The sequence below is a fragment of the Engraulis encrasicolus genome, chromosome 8 (assembly GCF_034702125.1).
Source record: "Engraulis encrasicolus isolate BLACKSEA-1 chromosome 8, IST_EnEncr_1.0, whole genome shotgun sequence".
In the NCBI taxonomy this organism is placed as follows: Eukaryota; Metazoa; Chordata; class Actinopteri; order Clupeiformes; family Engraulidae; genus Engraulis; species Engraulis encrasicolus.
The window spans coordinates 17,332,827-17,359,918 of NC_085864.1; the positions used below are offsets into that span (position 1 = coordinate 17,332,827).

At 42.2% G+C, this 27,092-nt stretch overlaps 2 protein-coding genes across 6 annotated transcripts in view; one reads left to right on the forward strand and one right to left on the reverse strand.

Moving 5' to 3' along the window:
• Positions 1–7,752: 7,752 nt before the first annotated feature.
• Positions 7,753–13,140, reverse strand: LOC134454224 (rho-related GTP-binding protein RhoG-like). 2 transcript variants are annotated; one of them, XM_063205079.1, is made up of 2 exons: positions 13,056–13,140; positions 7,753–10,367 (listed from the first exon to the last, which is right to left on the reverse strand). In XM_063205079.1, the coding sequence occupies exon 2, from the start codon at positions 10,336–10,338 to the stop codon at positions 9,760–9,762; it is 579 nt and encodes a 192-aa protein (XP_063061149.1). In that variant the 5' UTR covers positions 10,339–10,367; positions 13,056–13,140; the 3' UTR covers positions 7,753–9,759. The 2 variants fall into 2 exon arrangements, with proteins under 2 accessions (XP_063061149.1, XP_063061148.1); XM_063205078.1 differs by having other exon boundaries at positions 13,047–13,134.
• An 808-nt stretch (positions 13,141–13,948) lies between these two features.
• stim1a (stromal interaction molecule 1a) overlaps positions 13,949–27,092 on the forward strand; it is a 71,425-nt gene continuing 58,281 nt past the window's right edge. For 2 of the 4 annotated variants that reach the window (XM_063205081.1, XM_063205082.1), the window contains exons 1-3: positions 13,949–14,306; positions 15,672–15,800; positions 26,885–27,015. In XM_063205081.1, the coding sequence (XP_063061151.1) occupies positions 15,686–15,800; positions 26,885–27,015 (246 nt within the window). In that variant the 5' untranslated portion in view covers positions 13,949–14,306; positions 15,672–15,685. The remainder of the gene's footprint in view (positions 14,307–15,671; positions 15,801–26,884; positions 27,016–27,092) is intronic. The other 2 variants (XM_063205083.1, XM_063205084.1) reach the window with 2 other exon arrangements.

The window sequence follows — 27,092 nt, forward strand, 5'->3', positions numbered from 1 at the left end:
AAGCTCAACAATCACATTTTCTATATCAGTTGCACAGATTAATGACAACATTATTGCTAAGGGACATAATAACTTTCAAACGTATGTTGTTTCAACTCTGTAGTATTTTTATATATGCCTATGTTTGAAATGACATAGTATTTGTCCATAACACTGTTGACAAAATAATCAAGCAAATGTTCGCTTTCATTAGAGTATTTATCATGATGATTTAAGATTAAGCTTGGCAATTTGTTTTTTTGGAAACTTAAATATATACACTATGAAAACATCTGGGTCATTTATTTGAAAAAAAATACTGATAATTGACATTTTATGTTTGCCAAAAGCGCAGTCAAATCGTAGAATCACTCATGCCTTATTTTGTCCAACATGGAATGATGTGCTATGCCCAAACTTTGCCACAAACTGCAATATTTTGGACTTAATGTGGGTCAAGTCCAGACTGTTTGGATGCCTCGATGTTTGCTTTGAAGAGCTAAATGAAACCATTTTGGAACAATAAAAAAATGTATATCACTTACAGGCTATCTCCCTGGAAACCTGGCTATCCCAATTTCATTTTGAAAATTGACATTATTATACATACAAACCTAAGTGATTATGCATATTCAAAGTAGGCTAGAAACCCATGCAACAAACAAACAAACAAACAAAAACAGAGACAGACAAATAAATAAGTTGTCTTCAGCAACTGCATCTATGACCTTACCATCTATGGCCACAGTGTGGCACTACATGGTTTCTTTTGAGTTAGGACTGATTCATCAAAGTAGAGCAAAAAAGGAAAGCAACATCTCTAGGTGAGAACACACACACGTGCAGGCATGCATTTGCACACACAACACAGGATTTTTTTTTACACTTTCACTTTTACCAGTAACAACACCTACCCCAGCAAAAGGGGTCAGGTCAAAACATGTTGGGTCCAGGATTTGGGCCCCGCATGGAGCGAGGGCCACATCATGGGGTCCAGTGGCCTCACAAAGGTTGATTGGTGTAATTAACACACACACACACACACACACACACACACACACACACACACACACACACACACACACACACACACACACACACACACACACACACACACACACACACACACACACACAGCTCCAAACTTTTCTATTATACAAAGTAGTCTATATTATATGTACAGTATATCACGAAAGTGAATACACCTCTCACAGTTTTGCAGATTTTTGAGTATATCTTTTCATAGGAAAGCATTACAGAAATTTAACTTTGACACAATGATTAGTGACCTTTTAACAACATATTTAACCGCTTAAATTTCTTGTTCACTCAGAAAAAAACAAAATACAGCCATTAATGTTTGAACATGTACTCACAAAAGTGAGTACACCCCAGATTAAAATCCGGTAGAGAAGGGGCTATGTTGGCTCGAATCGTCTAGAAATGAAACGAAATGAAAAGGGATGACAAGGGAGGTCATCAGTGTCCGTTTCAACCTTTCTTTGCATTGAACTTTTACATTTTGAGTCTGCATCTGGCTTAAATAGATTGGTGTGAGATTTGAATGCAATCCTATGGAGAATATCATGATCTGCTTCAGTAGTCACAGTGCATGTTGACATGCATGTTTCTTTTAGGTGTATTTCAGATTGCCAATGTTGACAGCATTCATGCATCCCCAAACCATGTCAGTCCCACTACCATGCTTGGCTTATGAGAGGATACACCTTTTTTTGTAAAACTCACTTGTTTACCACCACACATGCTTGACACCATCTAAAGCAAATTTGTTTATCTTGGTCTCTTCAGATCACACAACATGGTTCCAGTGATCCATATCCTTGCTCTGTTCATCTCTCTTGAGACCAAGATAAACAAATTTGCTTTAGATACTGTAAACTGCAGTCTGCCACCGCAAGCCGCGACACCCTTAGCACTGCAGTTACAGTAGCTGTGTCACCATAACATTTAAGAAGCTTTTGGATGAAATGTCAAATGTTTGTCTTCAAGCTCTTATACATAAGTGTCAGAGAGCACATAACTCCCAAAATGTCCTAGGAGGGTAATGGTATCAGTATCAACTGATGATAGTTAATGGTTTACAATAGAGGGACTGCTAGACTGAACATGACTTAGGATGTGGTTTCTGTGGACAAAGTAGAGAGGTAAATGGGAGGTAAGGAGGTAAGTTCATGAAGTTCACTTTAACCTAAACAATGGTGATTTATGATTTGTTGCCTTTGTTCTGAATCCAAACACACATATTTTTGTGTGTGGTCTTTTTCAACTTTATTTGACAGGACAGTGTGAGAGGTGGACAGTAAGCGAATGGGGAGAGAGACGGGGAGTGGTCGGCAAAGGACCCGTGCCGGAAATCAAACCTGGGTCAGCCGCATGGTAGACAAGTGCCCTACCGGTTGGCCACGGCAGGGCCCCACACACAGTATTTTTATGTGACCGGAAAAGTCTTGTTGCACTATAGCATTATTTCTGATTTGCGCAATATGGGAAAATTCAGCAGAGATATCACATCGTTGAAATGACAAGAGAACTGACTCCTGACGGCGAATTGTAATGCCCAATACACATTGAATAAGTTGTTGTAACACAGGAAAGGCATGTGGGCCCCCAAAACTGTACAGTTGTAAGTTAACTCAACTCCAGAAAGCCTTGAATTGAGTTAAGCCTCGAGTTGAGTTAACCCGTCCTTTCCTGTTGCTTGTGACCTCCTCATGCAAGGCTCACGAGATGAGTATGCCCTCTGCATCAAATATTGGTGCCTGGTCAAATGGTGTCAAAAAAGGATGTCAGGGGTATGAGACTGTGCTGTCTAGTGGGGACACTTAATTGTTTTTGTCCACAGAGATGGGGCAACACCAAGGAAAGAGCCCACACGCAACATGAAACGACAATGGACAATGAAACTGAAACACATGTCATTTTAGTGTGGGAGATTTCATGGTTACATTGGACCAGCCTGGTGGCCAATCTTCATTAATTGCACGGTAAGAATGTGACGGTTCTATTAGCAGGGTAAGAGAGCACAGTTTGGCTCAAAATAATGCAATGGCATAACATTATGGGTGACATATCCGAGTTCAAAAGAGGACAAATCTTGCTGGCGCATCTGTGACCAAGACTTTTAGAAAGTCTTTGTGATTTATCAGTCACGATATCCAGGGTAATATCAGCATACCACCAAGGACAAATTACATCCACCAGGGATAGGCCTAACTGTGGATGCAATTAGAGGAAGCTCTCTGAAAGGGATGTTTGGGTGCTAACCTGGATTGTATACAAAAACATAAAACCACAGCTGCCCAAATCATGGGCAGGATTAAATGTGCCCTTCAACTCTCCTGTTTCCACCAGAACTGTCCGTTGGGAGCTCCACAGGGTCAATATACACAGCCGGGCTCCTATGAGCTATTGTGGTCTAAAACCAGGTGTTTCAGTTTCATTGTCCAACCCCTGTAGTTTGACTTCTACCCATACGTTAAAATTGGTGTCATGACACAAAATCTGAACGTCATTAAGCTATGCTCTCACTTCCTGTTTGGCAAATTCCGGGTTGAAGTCTGTATGGGGTGTGATACTTAGTAGCTCGGTTTTATGATTTTATACCATTCCTGCCACTGTGGAGCACTCTGTGACTGTTCTGGTCTGTAAAAAAACCTATAGAATTTTACTGACGTACAAATGGTATTTATCAACTTACTTGGCATACTTATACTTAGCCTACTTACTGTGGTAGACACTGTTCTACAACTGAAATTTAACATGAAACCTTATTAGCTGTAGGCCAACACAGTAATAATTGCAAAAATTACAACAATAGAAAAACATACAACGGCTTGGATTGAACATGCCATGGCTGAATAGCAAGAGAAAAAGCAGACATTAACATGATGCTGTACTTGACAAAGAACGATAACACTTTTGCACTGACTCATTAGGCAGGCCGAGTGTTGTAGCACCACATATATTGTGATCTCTACTTTCACACACTGCATTCTTGTCAGGGTGGAGGGACTCTTTTTTTTTATCATGACCAGATGTGCTCTCGATGGGTGTTGGTTAAAGCATGGGCTGTCCAGCTTGAAGGAAGCTCCTGCTTTTGTTTTCACATGTTGTAGCTGTGTCCCATAGGAGGTGTACAGTTTCCTGCACTCCTCTCAAGATGCATTAACTGAGGAACCACCCTGAGACCTTTATGCTAAAAACTCAATTGTAGCTGAGAGCAAGCTTCACTACGTGGTCATTAAATGGTGTGAGTGTCCCAAATGATAGAGTTGTATAACAAGAAAGGGACGCACCTTGTATCAGCTGTATTTTATTGCCTATTGCACAGAAGTGTTTGCCATGTGCCTTCTTCCATGTGCCTTCTTGAGTGTACCAGTGTGAAGGCTGAAAAAGAACATGATCCTGCCTCTATAGTTCAGACATGAATATTAATTTCTGTGGGACTGTGGCGGAGTACACTACTGAGGAACCCATGATCCATATGATAATGGGCTCAGTGCCCATGTGGACCCAGGTTCAAATCCAGCTTAGGTCATCATTTTCCAACCCTGCCCAACCCTCTCTCTCCCATTGTCTGGTCTTCACCGACATATCCAACAAAAGGCTCATGAACCCCATTCAAAATATTGTTTTAAAAAGAAATTGATATTTCCTCTGTGAGTAAAGTGAACTATCTACTGACAATGTGGTTCGTAGTTTGTCTACTCGATGCTAACCTCGCTTTTGAAAAGGGAAACAAAACTGAGCAGTCAGCCTTTCAGTTTTCTGTCGGTATAGGCTGTTCTAATGTTGGTCCACCCAGAGTGATGTCAGTGTCCTCTCGACTGGCTGTGGTCTGAAACATTGAATAAGAGGAGGATGTGGTTGAAAATGAAACTTTAAGGTTAAGGTTGCGTCAACTTATAACAACTCCCCTGTCGTCTGAAGTCAGTCCGCTTTATTTGAACTCACAAAAATCTTAGGGGTCGGCAAGAAATAAAGTGTTGACCATGTCCTTTTGTGTGTCCTGGCCGGCACACTGGCGAAACAATGTTTGACATTCATATCAGATCAGTTCGTTGTATTGTCGTAGAAACCAACAGTGGGTGAAAATGAAGAAGTGAAACCAAACCTACATAGCACACTCACACCTGCCCATGCAGCTCTATCGGCTGTTGATAATGATATAATGTACAGAATGTCTATACATTCCTCTCCCATTGTGAGCTTCACTGGTCACTGCCAGTCAGGGGCATAACATTAGATTATGGCAATAAACAGAAGTGCTTCTGGCTTTTCCGATCCAAAACCCATGAGAGGACATTATCATTCCCATATAATGATGATTATGATGATGATGATGGGGATGATTAATGATAATGATGATGATGATTATTATTATTATTAATTGATATTCGTAGTAGTAGCAGCAGCAGCAGCAGCAGTAGTAGTAGTAGTAGTAGTAGTAGTAGTAGGCCTAGTAGTAGTAGTAGTAGTTGTGGTTGCTGTTGCAGTGTCCTATTCAATGCTGAGGTTCATCTTATCCTCCTGGCTGTCCATGCGCCTGTACACCTAACACTGAACTGCCTAAGCCAAGTCAGTGATCCCAGTAAATACCACCCCCTGCAGAAAGAAGCCCCAACTCTAAACCAGCGATACGGTGGCCATGCATTCATGCAGGCTGCACATTGTGTGGTCAGCTCAGTGATGCCGGATGTGCGTATTGAAGAACACACACAGCCTAATCTGTTAGTGGGGCAGCTTTTTGTGCTCCTCCACCATGGCCGGCGATTTCACTGGCAAATGAAGCCTGCCAGAGATGGACGTGACTCTGAAGTACAGTCATTGGCCTGTACATGGTCACCCAACAAGCTCCTCTGTGAACCAGCACAGGATCATTTCACTATCAAATGAATACCCAGGAAATAGAGGAGGCGGGTGACTGGTGCCGTGGTGTTTGTTGCCTCTACTCATGGAAGACGCAGGGGTTGGATTGTGTTAGTATGTGTGGGTTTTTTTTTGGTGGGGGGGCATCTTTTTTGTGTAGAGGGTGAAAATATTTTCATGATACAAACGTAAATGTGGCATTGTCAAAGATAGACTTAAAGGGACACTGTGGTCGAAAAAGGTACTGCAACTATGCTGCTCATTGAAACTGGGCTGCCTCTTGCCAAATTTGATCTTAACATGAAAGTTTACGAAGTAATAAGCAAATATTACATTCATTTTTGCAGCTAAAAATGGCTATTTTTGGAAATTCAAAATGGCCGACCATGGAGAAGATCCCCCTTTTCATGTATGAACATTGCAATTTTTCTAGTCATAATGATTACTTAGAATTTGATGCTGGTGGTAAGTATTCATGAAAGAGGTAACATTAGTGAATGGTCAGCATGAATTCTGGAAATAAACAACTAAAAATCTCACACAGTGTCCCTTTAAATCTGACGAATACTGTAGTTAGGAAGTGCTTCACATATCCCTACTGTATTTCTATTTTTTTCTTGACCAACCTCTATCAACCCCAGAAAGGACCTGTTTTAAAAAAAAAACACAATGCAGCATTTTCTGGACGCTTCCAATCCCTGTGCGGCAAAAAAAAAATGCAACCAGTAATCATCATCCAAACTATTGCCTTGAGTTTGTCATTGTGTCTCAAGTATGTTTCCATGCACTCAGTAAAAATGCAGTGTTATTTCAATACTTTAGAGAGTGGATTTAACGTCTTAGAGTGTATTTGGTGCCAGAGTACTCTCTACGTGTTGAATTGGTGCTGTATTTTTTTACTGTGCAGATTGCTACAGGACGAGAGAAAACAGAGCCCAGATTTCTGACACAAGGGGGCCCCTCCCTCCTCTCTTTTGGCCCTGTGGTCTGGAAATTCCAAAAGCGCTACTCTTACTAAAAAGAGGTCTTGAGAGGGTTACACAACAGGAGAAGATATGAAGAAAAAGACCATTTGCTTACTCGTGTGCTTGTGTGTGTGTGTGTGTGTGTGTGTGTGTGTGTGTGTGTGTGTGTGTGTGTGTGTGTGTGTGTGTGTGTGTGTGTGTGTGTGTGTGTGTGTGTGTGTGTGTGTGTGTGTGTGTGTGTGTGTGTGTGTGTGTGAGTGAGTGAGACAGAAATTAAATCCCCGGTTAAAAAATAGACGTGGATTTACAGAAGGAAGTAAATGCAATGGTTCCCTTTTTAGTGCACGTGTGTTCCCTCTCTCTCTCTGTCTCCTTCTGTTTCTCTCTCTCTCTCTCTCTCTCTCTCTCTCTCTCTCTCTCTCTCTCTCTCTCTCTCTCCACCTTTCTGTCTCACAAACACCCACACTTCTGTCTCTGTCCCACTGTTTCTCGCATGCGGACTAATGGCCGTGATAGTAAAATAAGGCATAGCTTATCAGAAGTGACACGTCTTTGTTTCCTCTTTTGTATGGAATCTTGTGGACAGCTGAACATTCAAATCAGGGGGATACCACACAGCCCCGAGATGCAGCCATACTTCACAACTAAAAAATATCACAAAAAACTTGCACCAGTCTCACTCTCACCATATCAGTAGCATAACAGTACACTCCAGGGCTTGACACTAACTTTTTCACTTGCCTGCCATGTGGCTAGTGGTTTTCCTGAGTCACTAGCCATCCAGCTATTCTACTAGCCACAAATTAGATTTTTTATTTTTTTTTATCATGATGCTGTTCATCTAACCTCAGAAGATGGGTGCATGAGTTTTCTACATAGAAATAAAGGAAACAAATAGAAACTGAGTAACTGAGCTTTTTCTTGAACTGAAATAGAAAAAATTGATACACAAGGCGTAAAATGCAGAATATATGCTATTCTGATATGCCAATCATACCATTGAATAAGTACCTGCCAAATTGGCTAGTGGCACTGTAATTGTTACTAGCCACAGCCAAGTTTTACCAGCATTTGGCCGGTTGGCAGGTGCCAGTGTCAAGCCCTGGTACACTCAAATGAAAACATGAATTGTGCTGAAAGTGCTCAAATGTTTGTTTTGTAAGATGGCAACATCCTCATCCTCATTGGCATCATCATCACTATCTTATCTCTTAAACGCAATTACTATTATCGAAAGCAATTTCATAATTCCTACGATTACGTTTTGTTTCTGACTCACACTTTGACTTTGAATGAGCATATCAACTAATTATTGATTTCATAATGTGTTAAAGATCCAGATTACCTTCTCCAGCCATACTGCTTATGATGTCACGTAGTATTTATGTCAGTCTGTCCAACCTGACTATCCTCAGTGGTTTATATGCCCAAGAAATCAGGCATCAATGACAAAATAACTCTATGCATTCAAGTCGATAAGCGGTCTGTATTGGGCCTCTGCACCATGGCAGTATACTGCATGAAATACAGTAGACCAGACGCCTGTTGATCCTGCTTGTGAGAACTCTCTGCCTATGGGATCTTTGCCAAGCCAAACTTCATTTACACTGTATATTTCGTCTATGGGACTGCGAGGTCCAGATAAAAGTTGGATGGATAAGGGACTGCATTGAGACATACAGTACATAGCAACAACTCGTAACAAGTGTAATGACCTAGAGGGGCAGTCACTTGTTGTTAATGGCCTGTGATTCCTTTACACAGTAAAAAAAAATGCAGTGTTAATTCAACGCTTAGAGCAGGGGTGTCAAACTCAAATTCACAGCCGGCCAAAATCAAAATCTGGGACAAAGTCACGGGCCAAATTCAATATTTTTCCAAAAATGCACTGAAATTGTGCATACAATACACATCCGTAATACTGAAAGCTATAGGCAAATAACACATTCCCATCATATGTAGTTATACTATTGTATACTTCTATGAGCAAATAGGCTATGTGCACTAGAATCGACCCACTCATTATTCTTGTGATGCGCAAAATTTTGCCTTCAAGTCACATTTTATATTAATGGTGTATGTGGGTCAACTGTAATACACATTTGAAATTATTTCGCAGGCCAAATAAAATGGCTCCGCAGGCCAAATTTGGCCCCTGGACCTGAGTTTGACATTCCTGACTTAGAGAGTGGATTTAACATTTAGATTGTCTTTGGTCGCAGAGTGCTCTCTAAGTGTTGAATTAACATTGCCTTTTTTACTGTGCAAACAGTGATCGTTCAAAGAAAACATTACATGCTCAACTTTTTTCTTCATAAAACGTCTGTTATTGGTTTGGCTGGATTGGCCTTTGTCAAAAACACTCGCCACAACTTCACATGTATAGAAGCACAATCACGTCTCAGTAAGTTAGATAGGATTCACAGCTGAGTTTCTTTTTTTAAATTAATACATTAACAAAATGCATACGATGAAATAAAAATGAAAGTACTGAAACTGAAATGGCTTAGTTATTCTGATCAAATTCCAGTTCTTCCACATGAATTTGTTTAGCAAAAAAAAAGAAAAAAGATCGCACCAATTGGATCACCATAAGACTGTTACAAAATGACTTAAGTAGGCTTCAGCTTTACATTAAGTAACACCAAACAGTTTTTCCCCTTTCCTTTTGTACATTCTTGTGTTTCAGGAAGGCTCCTGGGTAACCTGCCTCTCGCCAGATGACTGTTGTTCCTCCAAGCTCCTCCTAACAACTAAGGGGTGCATTTCTCAAAACCGTAGTTGCTAACTATGTTTGCTACTTTGTTGTTTGCAATGCAATTTCCCATTGGCAACTACCCAAGTTGCTAACTGGCTAACAACTACGCTTTCGAGAAAAGCACCCCAGCTGTGCTGTGCGAGAGTCACGTCAGCTCTTTGGCCTCCTCTACAGCAACACACAATGAGGTTTTTGGGAGGTGGCCTTTGTGGGGTTGAGAAAGGCCCTCACCGCGTCGGCAAACACCTCCTTAATGCCGTCTTGGTTGAGGGCCGAGCACTCCAGGTACTTGATGGCTTGGATCTGCCTGGCCAGCGCCTGGCCCTGCTGCTGGCTAACGGTGGTCTGGTTCTGCTCCTTCAGCTTCTTCTGGATCTCCGGGTCGTTCCTCAGATCCTTCTTGGTACCGACAAGCAGAATGGGCGTGTTGGGGCAGTGGTGCGTGACCTCTGGGTGCCACTTGTGCTTGACGTTCTCGTAGGAGGGTGGGCTGGCGATGGAGAAGCAGATGATGAAGACGTTGGTCTGTGGGTAGGAGAGGGTGCGCAGGCGGTCGTACTCCTCCTGGCCCGCCGTGTCCCACAGGTTCAGGCTGATGGTCCGGCTGTCCACCGTGACCTGGGAGCTGTAGTTGTCGAAGACGGTGGGGATGTACTCGCTGGGGAAGGCGTTGGTGGTGTAGGAGATGAGCAGGCAGGTCTTGCCCACCGCGCCGTCGCCCACCACCACACACTTTATGCTCTGCATGCTCGAGGATTGTTGAGGGTGTTACGCACCTGTGGCAGGCAGATAGACAGAAAGGTCAAAGGTCAACGATGGTATACGGTATGTGTACAGAAAGAATGTTTATGGCCTTCGATAGTTGAGGTAGCCTGATTTTCATCAACTTTAAAATCTCTTCGAGACTTGGTCTGACCAAGACCATACCAATTAACGTTTCATAGTTGACTCGCCTCCCTAGGTTTGCTACTGGTTGACTGGTGTGCAACAAAGTGGGTCGAATTCCTGTTTTTTCAGGAGATCAGAAACGTTATTTGCATTGCTCTTGACCTTACTACTGTATAAGCAACGCTGAAGGTGTTGCGTCACCAGCAACATGATCTCGAACGAATTGCGTGTATAATCTAACTCAAACCAAAAACTGAAATTGCGTCCCGTTTAGGACGCATTCTCTTTGACACACATGCGCCGTGGTCATGCAGCTGTCCGTGACAGGTTAGGTTTAGGGAAAGTTTTGGTCAGGGCACAAATTTGAAACTCAGAAACATGGCATTACTGACAGGTTAGGTTTAGGGATGGTTTTGGGAAGGGCACAGTTGTAAAACTATGAAACATTGCATTACTGACAGGTTAGGTTTAGGGAAGGTTTTGGGAAGGACACAGCTAGACCAATCAGAAGTTACTTAGGTGCTCTAGACAGCAGGGAATGCGTCGGAATATGTACGCAATCTTGGATGTTGGTTTGCGTGAGAAATTAGACGCAATTTATCGAGATCAGGCTCTCACCAGGGGGGCATGGGCAGGCTATAGTTGAGGTGCCCTTGTGCTACTTCAGGGCACTTCAGGGCAAAAAAATACCTAGGCTCACATTGTTCCAGGGCTTTAACCAATACCCTTTATTGACTGGTTGTCATTTATAAAAGTGTCAACTAAGTAGCCTAGCGAGCTAAACCCCTACAGCAAAAAGCTGACAGGGAGCAAATTCAATTTGCACCTGCTAGGGGCGTCTAGATTTCTAGGCTATCAGCAAAGAGCGATGTAATGTTATGTCTAATTACACCATACTACCATCATGACAAACGTATTGTTTCAAAGCTGTTCAGAAACGGGATACATCTACTCAAAGTGTCTAAACACAGCAGCACTTTTTGCCGTAAACTGTGAAACTGCAAACACTGTGAACACAAACGCATATAACCTACTTATCTCTATCAGTAGGCCTAGTATGCAGTGCACCAATATCAATACTTGGTGTGGTTGCACTTCTTGTTGCACCCATATATACAGTACGTAGACCAGACTAGTCATCTCACACATTCACATCATCACACCCCTCCTTTCAATTCACGGCACTCTTCTTTCTCAGAGTATTTATACGCTCGTGGCAAGACCTGGCTATTTTTATACCGCTATTACTCTGTCACAATGACTGAAGCTAACCAGTTAGGCCCTATGTCTTGTGTAATTACTTCTGTGTTCAGCATTCTGCAATAACAGACTGAAAAAGGGTGTGTGTCAGAGTAGTCAAGTGGCGTCTTACACGTAATCAATTTCAGAAAGTTGTTTTTGCTCTCGAAAAAAGCATTTTTTTCTTCAATTCTGCAGTTGTTTTAACATTTATACACAGTTGTGAGTGGATGAGGACTGAATGAGAGAGAGAGAGAGAGAGAGAGAGAGAGAGAGAGAGAGAGAGAGAGAGAGAGAGAGAGAGAGAGAGAGAGAGAGAGAGAGAGAGAGATGATGATGATGATGATGATGATGATGATGATGATGATGATGATGATGAAAAACCACAATTGGTTCACATACATTCAGAAAGCGACGACCGATGCAATCAGAGAGGTCCTAGATTGCTCAGTTGTAGTAGGCTAAAGCATAGTCATCACTGTTATGCTGCAATCTTAGTGATTATTTCCCCACCGCTGTCCCAGTCACCAGAGTCCTGTTATTCACAACTAATGTGGCCTAAGTATTGACATGGTGTGTCTCTCACAGTGCCCCCCTGACTCATGCGGAACCTACAGCTCAGATGTAGCCTATTATACTTCCCCTTTTCCACAGAAGCAGCTGAGGGTAGACATAATGCACTGGCAAAGTCAGATAGTGCTTGACCAGCTCATATGTCAATTATGTTACCGTTTTTGCTCATCAAATTGTACCCCACCCTACCTGACTCTCTCTACACCCCCCCCCCTCTCTCTCTCTCTCACACACACACACACACACACACACACACACACACACACACACACACACACACACACACACACACACACACACACACACACACACACACACACACACACACACAGTAATGATGGGGCTCAGCTCATCATACAAGCCGAATCAGTTCCAGTCCGTCGCCTATGACCATCGACACAGAGTTAAAATGAAAGCAGTCAAATTCTGCTTTCACTACAATCGGTTATCTTAAATTGTGTGACTTTATTTGACGCATTAAAATCACATATATTTTTTAAAACTTCTTACAATAATTCCTATGTGAACAAATTGTGCTTAACAAGAGAGATTATTTCTATTGGTAAATTTGATTTGTGAGAGGTCCTAAACGCAACACAGCGATAGTTTGAAGCTATGGGGTGGTGACTGCCGCTTCGACACAGAAGTAGCGGACCTGTCACTCAATCAATTGCCTCTTCTCTTCTATGTAAAACTTTTCACGTATCACTATCGACACAGCCTCTGTATAAGCAAAATAAATGAGTAAAGCTCACCAAACATACTCTTTATCCAACGAATGGTCTTGACGCGTCTGGCGTCGCCCAAGTTGAAAAGCAGTAGGAGAGGGCGCTTTGAAGGAAGTTAACTGCAGTTCTAGAAGAGGAAGTAAAACACAAACAGTTGCCTATATTAGCTTACGGTCGAGTATTGACTAAGCGCGCTGTCTGCTGGATGGCGTAGCCTAACCAATTTCAACATCATCTCCAGCTTAACTGAATGGCAGGTGCACAAATGGATTGATATTGGTGACAGGTTTCAATTAAGATTTGAATAGTATATTTTATAAAATAATGAATTATTTCTGCTTTTCTTTTCTTTTCTTTTCTTTTCTTTTCTTTTCTTTTCAGATCCAATGACGACTAGGCCTATTCATTTGGCATGTCACACTTGGGCAAAGACTACCAATCCATGGGCTAGTTTCCAGAATAATTTTAGAAATCACCCACGACATAGACACTAAGCAGATAGGCCTTTTGTTTTACCCAATCGGTCTGCATGATGCTCATTGGTGTAAGATGCATAATTTTGCGCAGTGTTTACGCGTTATTTTGCGCACTGCTTGTGGGCCAAACCAGTATCAAAGCACCCCTCCCCTCAAACCGGGACATATTCATAGGCTATAGAACTAGTAATCTACATTCCAGATGTAGGCTATGGGTTGATACGTGCGCCTAGGCCTGTTTTGTGGTATGATTGCGAAAGGCCTATTTGCAGATGAGTCTTGGGGGGTAGTTCCAACAAGCGTTATTTCTATTTTCAGCCTCTTGCAAGCTGTATGTTTTAGAAAAGGCCACTGGGTGGCGTCAGATCTGTGTGAAATGCGTCAGAGATGAAACTGTATTTGCACGTTTTTTTGTCCGCCGCTACACTAGGAGGTAGTAAAGATAACGAATGAGAACAAAGCGCATTCTGCAGTTTTCTGCCAGGAGCTGTGTGTGAGATGTAGCAGGAGCTGCTGCATCGCGACATGAGTGGAGTCCGCCGAGGGTTGACCTGACAAATCTGCGAAAGCCTTTGTTGGAATTTAGGGGATCTATCACAAAGGGGCTGCCTTATATTTTTCGTGAAACCTGAATCTCGATATTCTGCTGTGAGAGATCCTGCCAGGTTTTTACCATGCAGCGTGAAGACGAGCCCAGTTAGGGACTCTCTCACTAGCCTGTTAGCTGTCAGCTGGACCAGCGAACAAGCGGCCTCTATCGCTCTCAAACGCAGGCTACTTCCACATCACCGAGGTATCTGACGAGACCCAGGTAAGGAACTACAAGTGTTGTGTTAAATGGTGTAAACTGTCATTATAGGACTTGCTCTGTCACATCGGCTTTGTTGGTGTTTGTTTTTTTTAAGTCCGCCAACCAAGTTAAGCAACATCTAATAGCTACCGACAATTTTTTTTTTACGTTGGACGATTGTCGAAGCATTGGTATTCGTGACCCATGGGACCCATGGGTTCTCTCGGAAAAACGTGTACTGGAATGAATTCATCTGTGAGGTTTCACACCAGAAAGGATATTTGCAACACATATTAATACACCGACTGGGTCTGGGTAGCTAACGTTAGACAGACAACTTTCAGCTAGATGCCAGCCACCTGATTCCGCAGTAGCTTTTAGCTTGAATGGCAGGTGACAGTGGCAGGTATCAATTTAATGCCATTCATTTTGACCGTTTGATTTAGTTTTGTGTTATCTACCATTCTTTGTTTTGGGTTACCAATTGATGTTTCAAAATATGTTTGCTCAATCTACCCTGTCTACTTCAACTGAACTCCTATTTAACCACGAGCTACCAGTAGAATGTCTGTACTTCGTTTTGATATGTTTACGTTTTCACAGTGGTGCTCTGTGAAACAATTCGTGGCTCTAGTTTTCCAGAGTAAATGTAGAACTAGCTCTAGCTCTACTAGGCCTGTCACACAGTAGCTTAGTGAGTACCGGTAGTTCTAGTAGCAGAGATACTCTGGTAGTAGTGAGTAGCAAGCATTCTTCCTTGTTATGTAATAGGCCTACACTGTTTAGCAGCACAGGTTACCAGGAGGGGGTCCATACTGTGGCTATAGCCTACTACTGCCCATTGGGGATTGAGAACCAGCATAGGTTATTCACAAATAATTGTCATAGGGTTGTATGTTTCTAACAAACTGCCAGGTATTGTGAATAAATATTTCATTGGTACACATTATTGCACTACGCATTCATTGGCTTCAGTAGTACGACATGTGGAGTGTGCACCCTCTTGTGGATTTCTTTAAAGCCTTGGGTAAGATTGCATGCTGTAGAATCTACACGGCATACTGTTTGATTGTCGTGGGCAAGTTGTATGTGGTATTCATGCTTGAAGATTAGCACGATTTCAGAAACAGGTGTGAGGTGTGATGATAACGTTGCCATATGTAGCGACTAAGCTTACATGTAAGTTAGATCTGCCTAGATGACTTTACCACTGAAAAATAAACATTCGGACACATTCTTGCATACAGTCAAGGCCTATGTGAAATAATTAAACATGGATCTGTTTTAAAGACTCTGACCCAAACAAATGCATTTTTTTCATAACTGATCATTAAAGACCATTATTCCAGCCATGAACTAACCTTATATTAATCTGTGTTTTCCCAGACATATCCCCAGCTATGGATTTCAGCAAGTCCTTCACCTTGTGGATTTTATGTCTATGCTTGCTGGGAGAGAGCCTAACAGAGAAGCAAGGTCCTGCTGATGGAGAGCAGCAAACAGACCATCACTCCGGTAAGTAGCAAACAGTCATCATGCAAATCAAATTTAATTGTTTTCATAGGCAATTATTATAGGGCATACTGCCATGAACAGGGCACATTATGGCAAGGTATGGCCAGTCTTTTGTCGTGCTAAGACAACACACACACCTCCGTCTCCATACCACTGCATGCTGGACTAAGTGAAGTAAACTGAAACGACAAAAATAAAGTCTGCTCCCATTGCTCTTTCTTCGACATGATGTTTCGGGCAGCATGCCCTTTTCATGGCTAGTCTTTTGCTCAGAAATAAACTAAAGTGAATGGCAAACTCAGCCTCTCTGGCTATCTCACTCAGGTTCCGGCCGCTTATTGTTAGTCTAGGTTATCACCTATTGCAGGAAGCCACAGGGAAGTGGTCGACAGAGCAAACTTTCTATCACAGGGAAGCATCCTTTATGGTGGAGATTGTTTCACATTTATGTGCCTTTTGTAGGTGGCTGCAGCCTTTGCTGGTCACATTCGGATGAGCACAACATGCTTTGTGGGTTTTGCTTGGTTGGGTTGTATAAGTCAAGAGTTAGATCCAAGCCAATACATCTGTAAGGTGCATGTGAAAACTCTGGTAACACTGGTAGTGCCTTCACTTGTTGTCTTTTTATATACAAGTTATACAATATGTGTACAGTATATATTATGTATGTATCTTGTGAGCCTCGAGCCTTTAGTAGAGTTTATATATTCCATATGATGGGCTGAGCTGATCAAGTTTAGAGTGATGGTTTGAGTAAAACAAAAAAAAGCCAGCGCAGGTGGTGGTAGACAATCTTTCCATTCATGGACCTGGAGGCTCTTCCAATCACATGAGTTATGCATAAAGGGTACAAGGGTTATGGCTGTGTAGGCCAGCTGCTGATGCCTCCAGCAGGGACTTTTAGGAAATGGTCTTCCTCCGAGAAAGGACAGTCCAGCCTACCACAAGCTGCACTGCAGTTCATCTTGCTGCTCATTCTGCAAAGTCATGGTGTGGTGGTCTGATAGCACTGCGTTGTCCAGCAGCTTTTTTCAAAAGTTGGAAGTTGCCTTTTTGTCACGATGGAGTTTGTAAAGGGAAGGAAGCACTTTGTGGCGGGTGTCACCTAGTCTGTAGTGCAAACTTCCTGATTCCCAAATGCATGGTATCGATGATGGCTTTAGGTGCAGGCTTGTTTTTGTAATAGATAGCCAAACAGACTAGGCATGGATTCATTTCTCCCATTTGTGACGTGCCCATAGGGCTGTGCTTGCTTTATTCTTCATAAGAAAACAAACATAGACAGTCATCTAACACACAAGTCCTGTCAGAACTTATGCATGCAGTGAATGTTTACTGTGCAGCATTTCAAGACGGAGTCGATAATTGCGGTGAAATAGTTATCATTGTCCTAATTCTGAGGCATGCTATTATTATGCCTGTGTTTAGTAATGCAGTGTTACATCCTGCATTCAAAATGTCCCTCAGTGTTCCTCTGAATATCTGCTAATTGTGTCTAAACCTAGCTTGGCCGAGAATAGGCCAGAATGCCCTCTCCCCATGAAGGACTGTGGTGGTCTGAAAGTGAGATCACAAAAGAGTTGAGGACAGGGCCCCTGACAGTTTTGCAGAGCCCAGGACAAAGTCATCTGAATTTAAGGATAGACCGACATATCGGCTTGCCGAAATTTGTGTTTTTTAAGTGTATTGGTATCGGCCGATACACGTGGTTTTGGCCGATACGCAATATTTATTATTATTTTATGTTTTTCAGGTTTTTTAAAAGCACCAAGACGCTTTAACTTAGTTTTGTATTACATGATTGTTAGACATTACTTGATTTTTAGAGTTGGTGTTTAAATGTTACACGTTCTACCTCAATTTGAACATGTTAAATAAATGTTAATTTTTAACTTGAGACCTAGAATATTTGTCATTTTTTAAACTTTTTTTACACATATCGGCCTGAAATATTGTGTATCGGAAAAAGGGTATCGTATCGGCCAAGGGTGATGGAAAAATCGTTATCTCATCGGCCATTAAAGACCCTGTATCGGTCGACCCCTAATCTGAATGTCCCCACGACCCAATATCCACGGTGGGTTCTTTCTAATATCCCGTCCTCCCTTGCTCCCTTGCTCCCTTGCCTGCTTGTGGCCTCGTGATGACGTCACTGACGACAGAATGTATTTCAATATCTCGCACAAAGCGCAATTTTGATGTCTTTTTTTCATGTGCAATCGGAATGGTGAATGAAGAATAGTCCCCCAAAAGTTGTTGTGGCCAGGCTGACGGGGGGAAACGTTATCGCTTTCTCTACGGATGTAGGGCGTCAGTGAACCACAACCACAGGTCGAGGACAGGAGTTTGCATATTAGAAAGAACATAGTGGAGTGAAAACCTAATTGTGGGCCTCTTCTCTCCCTGTGCCCTGGACAACTGATCCATTAGGGAGGGCTGAGTGACTGTGGTGTTGGTGACTTTGCCCTTGCCTAGGCTTATTCTGTTCTACGCTGGGAAAGTGTCTCCATGCGTTTCTTTTCATGTCAGCTGGCTATGTTTACACAGGACGACCCTGATCTAGATCGGTGCCGCTATCCCCACCTCTCCCACACACACACACACACACACACACACACACACACACACACACACACATGCACACACACACGGGTTGCTCCTCCTTTCCCCAATGCACACACACACACACACACACAAACACACACCTCTTCTTAGTCACATTCATGTCCAGGTTCATTGCCCCGTGTCCCATTATCTCCCCCCCCCCACCCCTCTCCAAGCTCAGCTTACATCCTCCCCACACTCCGTGGTTACAAGCCCCAGATAAAAACAGCCACAAAAGCCCTATAGCTCCGACTAGATCTCGGCTTCTCAATTTGCGTACCGCGTACTGATGGCTTGCTGACTCACGGTTTGGGTTAGCGGCTGTGTGCTCTGCTGTATTTAGGTCACCGCATGCATGCTAGCCTGCTCCTACAGCTATTATACCCTTGCTCCTATTCTGCTGTGATAACGTGCGGATGAGGCACTTTTCTGTCCCACTGCAGTTAATGTTTAGCGTCGTCTGCAATAGCTTGGCCACATAGTGGGGGGTACATCAGGTGGTATTTCTTGCATCTTCACCGTCGGGCTCTTTGTTTGTGGCCTCTCTCCTCTCTCTTGTGCTCCTGACACTGTGCAGCCCCAGACTCGTCGGAGGTGAGAAGAACTCAGATTGCAATCGTGAAAGAGGGACAGATGTTACAGTTCCTGTTAAAACCTCACTGCCTCACCTTTGACTGAGACTGAGAGGCAAAAAGCTCCCTCACACACCGACCTCAGCCTTAAAAACTGGGTCACCCAGGCAGGGCAGCTCACCAAGTTTTGCACAGACCTGTGGACAAAAGCGAGTTGCTCGCTTGACATAACAACCGGTCTGGGTGAAATATTTGCATAGCGAAGGGGAGCTGCCTTCCACGCTGCAGCCGCCGCTGACATTCTTATTTTGGGCCCGAATGAAGTGCATGGGTCACAAAGTTGGCTGGATTCTTGAGTCATGATGCCCAACATTGTTTTTCGTTAGTCAGTGTCTAAGTGTGGAAATCATGTCTATCTATATCTGGACTCAATTAAGCAAAATGAAATCAATGTGGCATGTCTGTGTTGCGCAACTTTCACTCTATTGTGAGTTAAATCTGAGGTCTTAAATGAAGGCCGGTTGTTCCGTCCTTTCTCTGTGTGGTTGTTGATGTCAAAATAAAGATTCTTCACACAATGTTGGTTTTGATGTTGTTTGAAAGATCTTTTCTGGCTCTATAAATTACACACAGTATGGAATACAGCAATCATCCGAGTATGAAATTAAAATATTAAAAATGCAATCTCAAAAAAAGCTATATTTTAAAATTGCCAGTATCTTTGTTAAACCCAAAAATGTGGTGTTTGGTTTGCGAAGTCTTAGGATTAGGTTTAAACCCGCACAACTGAGCCCTGAGGAAGGTCAGTAGACCGAAAGCTTGGCCTGTTATTAAAAAGAACACAAAGGGGATTTAAGTGTGCAGACATTTTTCTTTCAATTTTACACAGTTTTTGTTTATGTTTGGCACCTTTTAATCGAGAGTGCAGTGTGATCCGGCTAAACACAGATTAAACCCGCACATCCAAAGAAGCATCTCACCTGGGAGCAGGGCAGCCAAATGACAAGATAAAAGTGGAAAAGTCTGCTTCGCCCTGGATTTTTCTGCTCCCACTGCTCTCACTTTTTTTTAACGTAATGTTTTGGGTGAAAACCCTTCTTGAAGACCTGAACCCTGAAGAAGGGTTTTCACCTGAAACGTTACGTAAAAAGGGTAGGGCAGTGTAAGAGGAGACTGCCATGAGTACTCCACCTAGCACGCTGCTCAGATTAGCATTAGCATTAGCATGTTGGGTGGGGTGTCAGTTGGGGCACACATGTCAGGTGAAGTACTCTTCTCTAACACTACTCTTTTACTTCTCATTTCAAGGCTTAAGTTGTATGATCTCTGCAATGACTCAAGAACCAAAGACCACTCTCTGAAGATGTTAATGATATTATAGCCTAACTTTAGGGGCAAAATGGACTTGGCTTTTTTGGATATCATTGTTTTAATATTTTAATCTCATTATTCTTATCTGGACAATTATTGTTTTCCATGCTTTTTGTGTAATTTGTCGACCCAGAAAAGAGCTTTCAAACAACATCAAAACCATCTCTGAGTGACAGTTAAACATACATAATCATGGATGAATGTATAGTGTCCTACCCTCGGTCGGGCCCCAAAGTGTCTGATTTCAGGTGAAATTTCCCCTTTGTTTCATCAGAATTATATCCAACTATCAAGTAGCCTTACAGTAAACTAAGTTTTGCACTACATCTTTTTTAAATGAATAATCCAAGTGCTTTAGGGTTATAATATTCATAGTATCACGGTGTATAATCACGACCTCCAAATCAAATTCTCTGCCTTGCTCTGATGTTATGCATAGCCAAAAATAACCGTTTTGGTTTCTGAAATTCATATCAATGTAGTATTTTTAATAGCAACCCCAGGCCCATGTGGTTAAGTTGCCTGCTTGTTAACAAAACATTCATTCTTAACTTCAATATCCCAACCGAACATTAACAACAACCTTAGGCTTGAAATGAATTCTAATGAATAAGATAAGATAATGGTGACTTTGAGTAGAGTAGTAGCCTTGAGTTAAGTAGGCTAGATACTTAACTGAATAGAAATATAAGAATGGAGATTGATTTGGTGAGCAACAAAAGAAAGCACTCGGTTATATGAAGGTCTACTACAATACATGGGAGCCCAGCAGGATACACAGTGTGTAGGCCAGGGAATTGAGGTGTGGTTTGTAGGTTAAGAACACGTGATCTTAATATGTGCTTCCAAAGAACTTGCAGATACTCTGTTGAAATATATAGCCTGGTTCATATGACCTGTGAATATCTGGTTCCTATCCTGCACCACCCACACAAAACGGTGGCATAATGACTTGTAAATGCTCTGTGCCTATCTCAAATTCATTATCCAGTATCCACTAGTGAATAATTATCCATTCCAGTGACCCAGAGAAAACAATTCAAAGCACTTCAAACCCCTCTTGAAGAAACAATATGGTAGTGTAGGATTACCATTTGGTTTAATATGTGTCCAAACTAAAGCATAAACTTGTTTGCATTCACAGGGTGTATAATGTAATGCTTTACTCACAGTGCAATTTGACTACTGTATTAGGGTCATTTCACGTGAAATCGTAACTTTGGGCCCAGACCGACACAGATAAAACTTGCTGTGAAGGTACAGGTAGAACCCTATCACTGCGTAAATGATATTAAAGGAGAAACGAACGAAGGAAGTTTGAATTAAGAGGGTATGACGCTACATTCATCTTTCATTGTCAGTCACTTTGCGGGACAAAGATGCCCCATGTGTCAGGTGGGGTAATTTCCTCAACACTACTCTGTCTCTATTACTACTTATCACAACTAATTTCAACCTTAAGTCACGCTATCTCTGAAATGACTCAAGAACCAAACTCCAATATGTCAGGTGTTGTTCATGACATTGCAGGCTGGGCTTGGACAAGATATTGTAACTTATAACTGTTTGTGTTCCATGTTGTTTGTTTTATTTGTAGAGTAAGAAAAGAAAACAAAGCAAAATCAAAACTATGACCGTGAATTTAAGTCACAAACAGTTACCGGTAATCAAGAATGAATGTACAGTATAGTGTCCTACCCTCTTAATTAAATCTTTCTTTGTCCATTTCTCCCTTAATATTAGTGCCAGATTCATGCAAATGTAGTTCTGGGGTTCTACCTCGGTACTCTTTGTTGGTTGGGCCCCACATTGTCTGATTTCATGTGAAATGACCCATTAGTACAGGGATGTCAAACTCAGGCCCGGGGGCCAAATCTGGCCCGAAGGGTCATTTTATTTGGCCCACGAGATCATTTCAGATGTGTACAGTTGGCCCACATACTCCATACTGTATAGTAACATAACTTGAACACACAATTTGGTGTCTCAGGCGTATGAGTGGGCCCAGGACAATGCCATATCTCACCCTCATACAACAGAATATGCGCAGTAACATTTCAACTATCATAAGATGCAATGAGTGCTTGTGAAATTAGCCTCTATTACGTGTGTGCTTCGTCAATTTTAGCTCATTTTCCGCTCATTTTAGCTCATTTAGTAAATACAAAGTTCGGCCTACTACGGCCCAGATTTAGATTTTGGCCCACTGGGAATTTGAGATTGACGGTCCTGCATTAGTATTAGTATTTCCTATTCACCATTTATTGTTTTATTAATATTTAGCAGTGATTGTTTTGTGCCATTCAAACTCTTTATTCCTCCTTTCTGTTTTTGTACTTGGCACTTTCATCTTGCTCTTTTTATAGCGTCGCTATTTAGTATTGTTGCACAAGCTTCAATGATAATGAAGGCCCTGGAGTCCACATTTTAAAATGAGAGCCGCTTAAAATAATGTAGCTGGTAACACGGCCTAGGACAAAGCCCAGATAGAACATGTGATTTCACAAAAATGAAGGCTATTGTGTGCGTAGTACTAGCCTAGCTCTTAGCTAACATACCATGCACACAGAGATCCGTAGAGTACACAACACACACAGACCAGAGTTACTCCATGCTTCTTCTTCTCTCACAATCTGGTGCTTATTTATGCAAGTGGTGGTGCTATATCAACTCTGCAGCTCAGGCCTTGGTTGGGGTGTGATCAAGTTTATGTATTTTGCAAGAGAAAGCTGCAGGTCAGAAAGATCCATCAGGAGGGCCTTGTCATGCGGGGAAATGAGTTTGTGGAAAGTGGAGAATGTATGTGTGGGAGGGATGTAGTTGACTGTGCTGATAAATGAGAAGGTTATTGTGGTAGTAAAAGGCAGGCTAAACCCATATGTAGGCTTCAGGCCAGAGGATTTTAGTTAGGCAGATCATCTCAACATGATCCATTAAGAGATTCACAATGGAGTTATGATAGTGGAGGGAGGCATTCCTGATGGCTTAAGATGGCAGCCAGTAACACAGCAGATTTTAAAAATATATATTTTGCTGCTGGTTGCAGTGAAAAGCCATTTGAGACAGTCTGTTGTGGAGGGAGGTCATAGCACTTTGCTCCGCTAGACTACTATGGAGTGGGATTTTGTTTGCACAATCGACACTCGGAGCGCTGTGTTTATCTTGATTATGTATTCAGTGATGCTCGAACTGGGGAAGACTACTGAATTCATGAATTCAAAACGAAGGCCCGTCAGCTCTTGCAGAGGAACTTGGTGGATGTGAGATCCTTGAGTTGGAATACCAGACGTCATTGCTCAGGTTTTAAAGTAGAACTCGTGAAAATTTCATCATGCATTTGTATTGCTCACGCTTTCCCTTGACTGCAACGCATATTTTTTTCAGCCCTTTCTGAGATCTTGGCCCATTCGAATGGACTCTTGGTTTGTTTACAGTATGAAAAAGGTTGTGACGTACCAGATATCATCCTAAAAGTTATGCAGCATCATCAGACACATTACAGCACAATATGTTTTGGGATGTGTGTTATTTGGATTATGTTAAGCTGCTTTCATTGGAATGAACGGGATCTTGGAGAAGGCTGAGCAAAGAGAAAAAAGCCACGTTTTCAGATATCAGCAATTAACCTGCATGTTGAAATTGGCAGGAATTCTCCTTAAACTCTCATTCATTGTCTTCCCCTGTGGAGCCTCACCCACACTCATACAATAGGTGATGGGTGATCAGGTCAATGTGTAATTATGCAGCAGCTCTTGTGGCTTTGCTTGTGCACAATCCCAGAACGAAAAAGTGACATTTTTTGAAAAAGGTTTGCACACTCCTTGGGATTTTTTTTCCTTCTTTAAATTATTTTTTTCTTCTTTTTATTAATTCATGATGAGGTTTCGAACTTTCGACCCTGCAGTCTTCCTCAGCAGCTCAGCTCACCGATTTTGCCCTCATGCCGGCCAGAACAATACCCTGACGTTTCTTCTAAGAGTGTGCCACCGGCGTCGTGCGCCCTGACCTAACCCAGTGTACATTCTGACTGCTCTGGGTCCAAGAATACACCAAGTCGTTAAAGAGGACATTTAACCGCTAAGCCAGTAGTGTAGATGTAATTTACAAGGCGGATGGATGCCCATTACAGTAAGGCGCATCCAAGAAGGTCATTGAAACACGATCAGGAATAACGAGTCTTTCAAAGTTATATTAATCTCTCAAGTGTTCTTCTTTTTACGCCTACGTTAAAACCTGTTGCGAGAGCAATCACTTTTATGGTGTTACCACCGGATACAGAAGTGAATATGAAAGAGTGAAAATAAACCTGAAATGACATCCACTTTCACACGCGATACATTATGTGTATAGCTTTAAAACACAAAGAAAGCAACATATGGTCTGTGATACCCAGCTATAGCCTAGAGAGCTAGGTCATTTGAGTAATTTTCTACATTTTACAATGTCACACGTGTTTGTGTTGGAGCTATAAAAACACCTGACAAATATGTGGAATTACTATGAGATGACTATAAATGGTCCTCCATATCTGCATATCTGTCAATGAAATGTGTGTGCCTTGTCAAGGCCGGATGACTGTGGCAGATTTATATTACACATTTGTGCGAAGCAGGCCGCAGGACATTGCGTACAGGCTTTGGATCGCACCCTTACTTCTCTTCTGTCTAATTTTTGTTGTGTAGCCCAACACCGCTAAAGTGTTATCTGTTTGTTCAAAATTGAACAGAATTCTCATGTGGAAGTGAACTGGCTCTTCTATTGATCAGTCATGGTTTTGTTCAAAATTGATGATAACTTCACTTTTATTCTTTTGTGCCCCTTCCCCCTTCCCCCCTTCCACCAGTCTCTTCGTGCAGCTCTCTTTCTCTAGTAACTCAACAGCTGTAAGGCCTTTTGGGAGCTAAAAATAGGCACTGGCTTGTTTTAGTTGATGCTGCCGGTATATTTAACTGGCTGTTTGGTTGGCTGGTTGTTTGAGAAGTAGGCCTAGGCCTGAATCCTCCACGCTCCGCTCGTCATATTGGGGTCTGTAGGAGTCCCGCTGGACTGGCTGTATGCGCGCGGCAGCAGCTTTTGAAGGTGGTGGTTTGAGTTTGTGCATCATTTAGGTTTTGTTCTTGTGTTTTTTTTTGTGGTCCTTTGCAATGTCTCTTCAGAATCTGGCCTTTGTAAGCAGATATATTTTCAGAGCATTTCTGAAATGCTATGCCATTATAATTACTTTTCAGTGTTGGACATAAGGCTGGCAAAAGACAAAGTTTTACGTTCGGCCCACTGGCCTAAACTGGCCAATTTGTCTTCATCAGTCAAAGTTTACAGAACACAGATTTGTGAATGACTTGAACCCCACTTGTTAACATGGATGTTTATTTGAGGAAATGATGTCCCATTAGAAAGGCAGGGGTCAGGGTGTGTCACCAGTTAGAGGAGTTGCTATTGTTTTACAACAATTCAAAAGGAGCCAAAATTCACATGGTGTGGCTTTGACACCTCCTTTGGGTGTGGGCCATATCCATTAAAAAAGGGCTGTTGTTGGCCAACCAAACCATAACTTTGTGTCATCAGCCCTGTTTCCAGTTCTATTTAATTTAAATTATTAATTTCAGGTCAATACAGGAAGTTTCCCCCATGGTCTTTAGTTCTTCAATGCTTTTATTGTTTGTAGCACTCAATAAAGTTCTTGCTGCAGTACACAGCGCTGGCACTGGAAATGGGAAAACATGAGCCCAGAACTATCCCAGCCAGTCAATACAGCACTTCAGAAGTACATTACAAGTTGGCCACGAAGAAAGCTAGATCAAAACTGAATCATGTTCTTTTTTTGGCCAGAGATCCAGCCTGATGCAGTGAGCCCTTGTAGTTGGCCTTGTAGTCCAATTGCTTGTAGTTTTATAGTCCAATTATGTCAAAAAGAAGTTTACCAAACTTCGTTCCTTTCACTAGTGAATCCAGTCTGCTTTTGTAGGAAATTATTGGCCTAAACATTACAGAGCTGGACAGGGTGCCTCTGCTGGGGCAATTGAAAGGGCAATTTGAAATTACACCATGCATTAAATCACACTTTCCATAAGTGGCAATTTTCCCCCACATCTCAATGTTTCTGAAGAAAAGGCTGAAATTAAATTTAAAAATGAAATAAAATCCTGCATTTTAATTAATCTCCATTTCTATTTTAATCACTTTTTTGGAATAATAATAAAAAAAACCTTCTCTCATCAAAAAGTGAACCTTGTGCAGGTGGAAACTGTTATCACGGTATACCGCTCAGCCCTACTTCTCAGTTGATCAAATCAACTCTCTCTCCATGAAGATGAAAATATTTGTTTTAGGAGAAGTGATGCCAAGATGCAGAGGCAAAAGTAAACCTGACAGAATATCTTTGAAAATGTTAATGTTGTACCACCTGTGACATTTCTTTTACATTCTCTCTCTCTCTCTCTCTCTCTCTCTCTCTCTCTCTCTCTCTCTCTCTCTCTCTCTCTCTCTCTCTCTCTCTCTCTCTCTCTCTCTCTCTCTCTCTCCCTTCCATCTTTCCAGACCTGTGTCGTATTGATGAGCCGCTGTGCCAGGATGAGAATGCTATCCTCAGCTTCACAGCCATCTGCAGCATCCACAAGCAGATGGACGACGATGCCAATGGAAACGTGGATGTATCAGAGACGGACGGGGTGAGTGCTCTTTCTCTACCCGCCTCTCGCTGTCTCTCTCTCTCTTGCTGTCTCTCTCTCTTGCTGTCTCTCTCTCT

Coding starts and splice junctions, on each gene's coding strand:
- LOC134454224 (XM_063205079.1), bottom strand. CDS start 10,338: ATGCAGAGCATAAAGTGTGTGGTGGTGGGCGACGGCGCGGTGGGCAAG.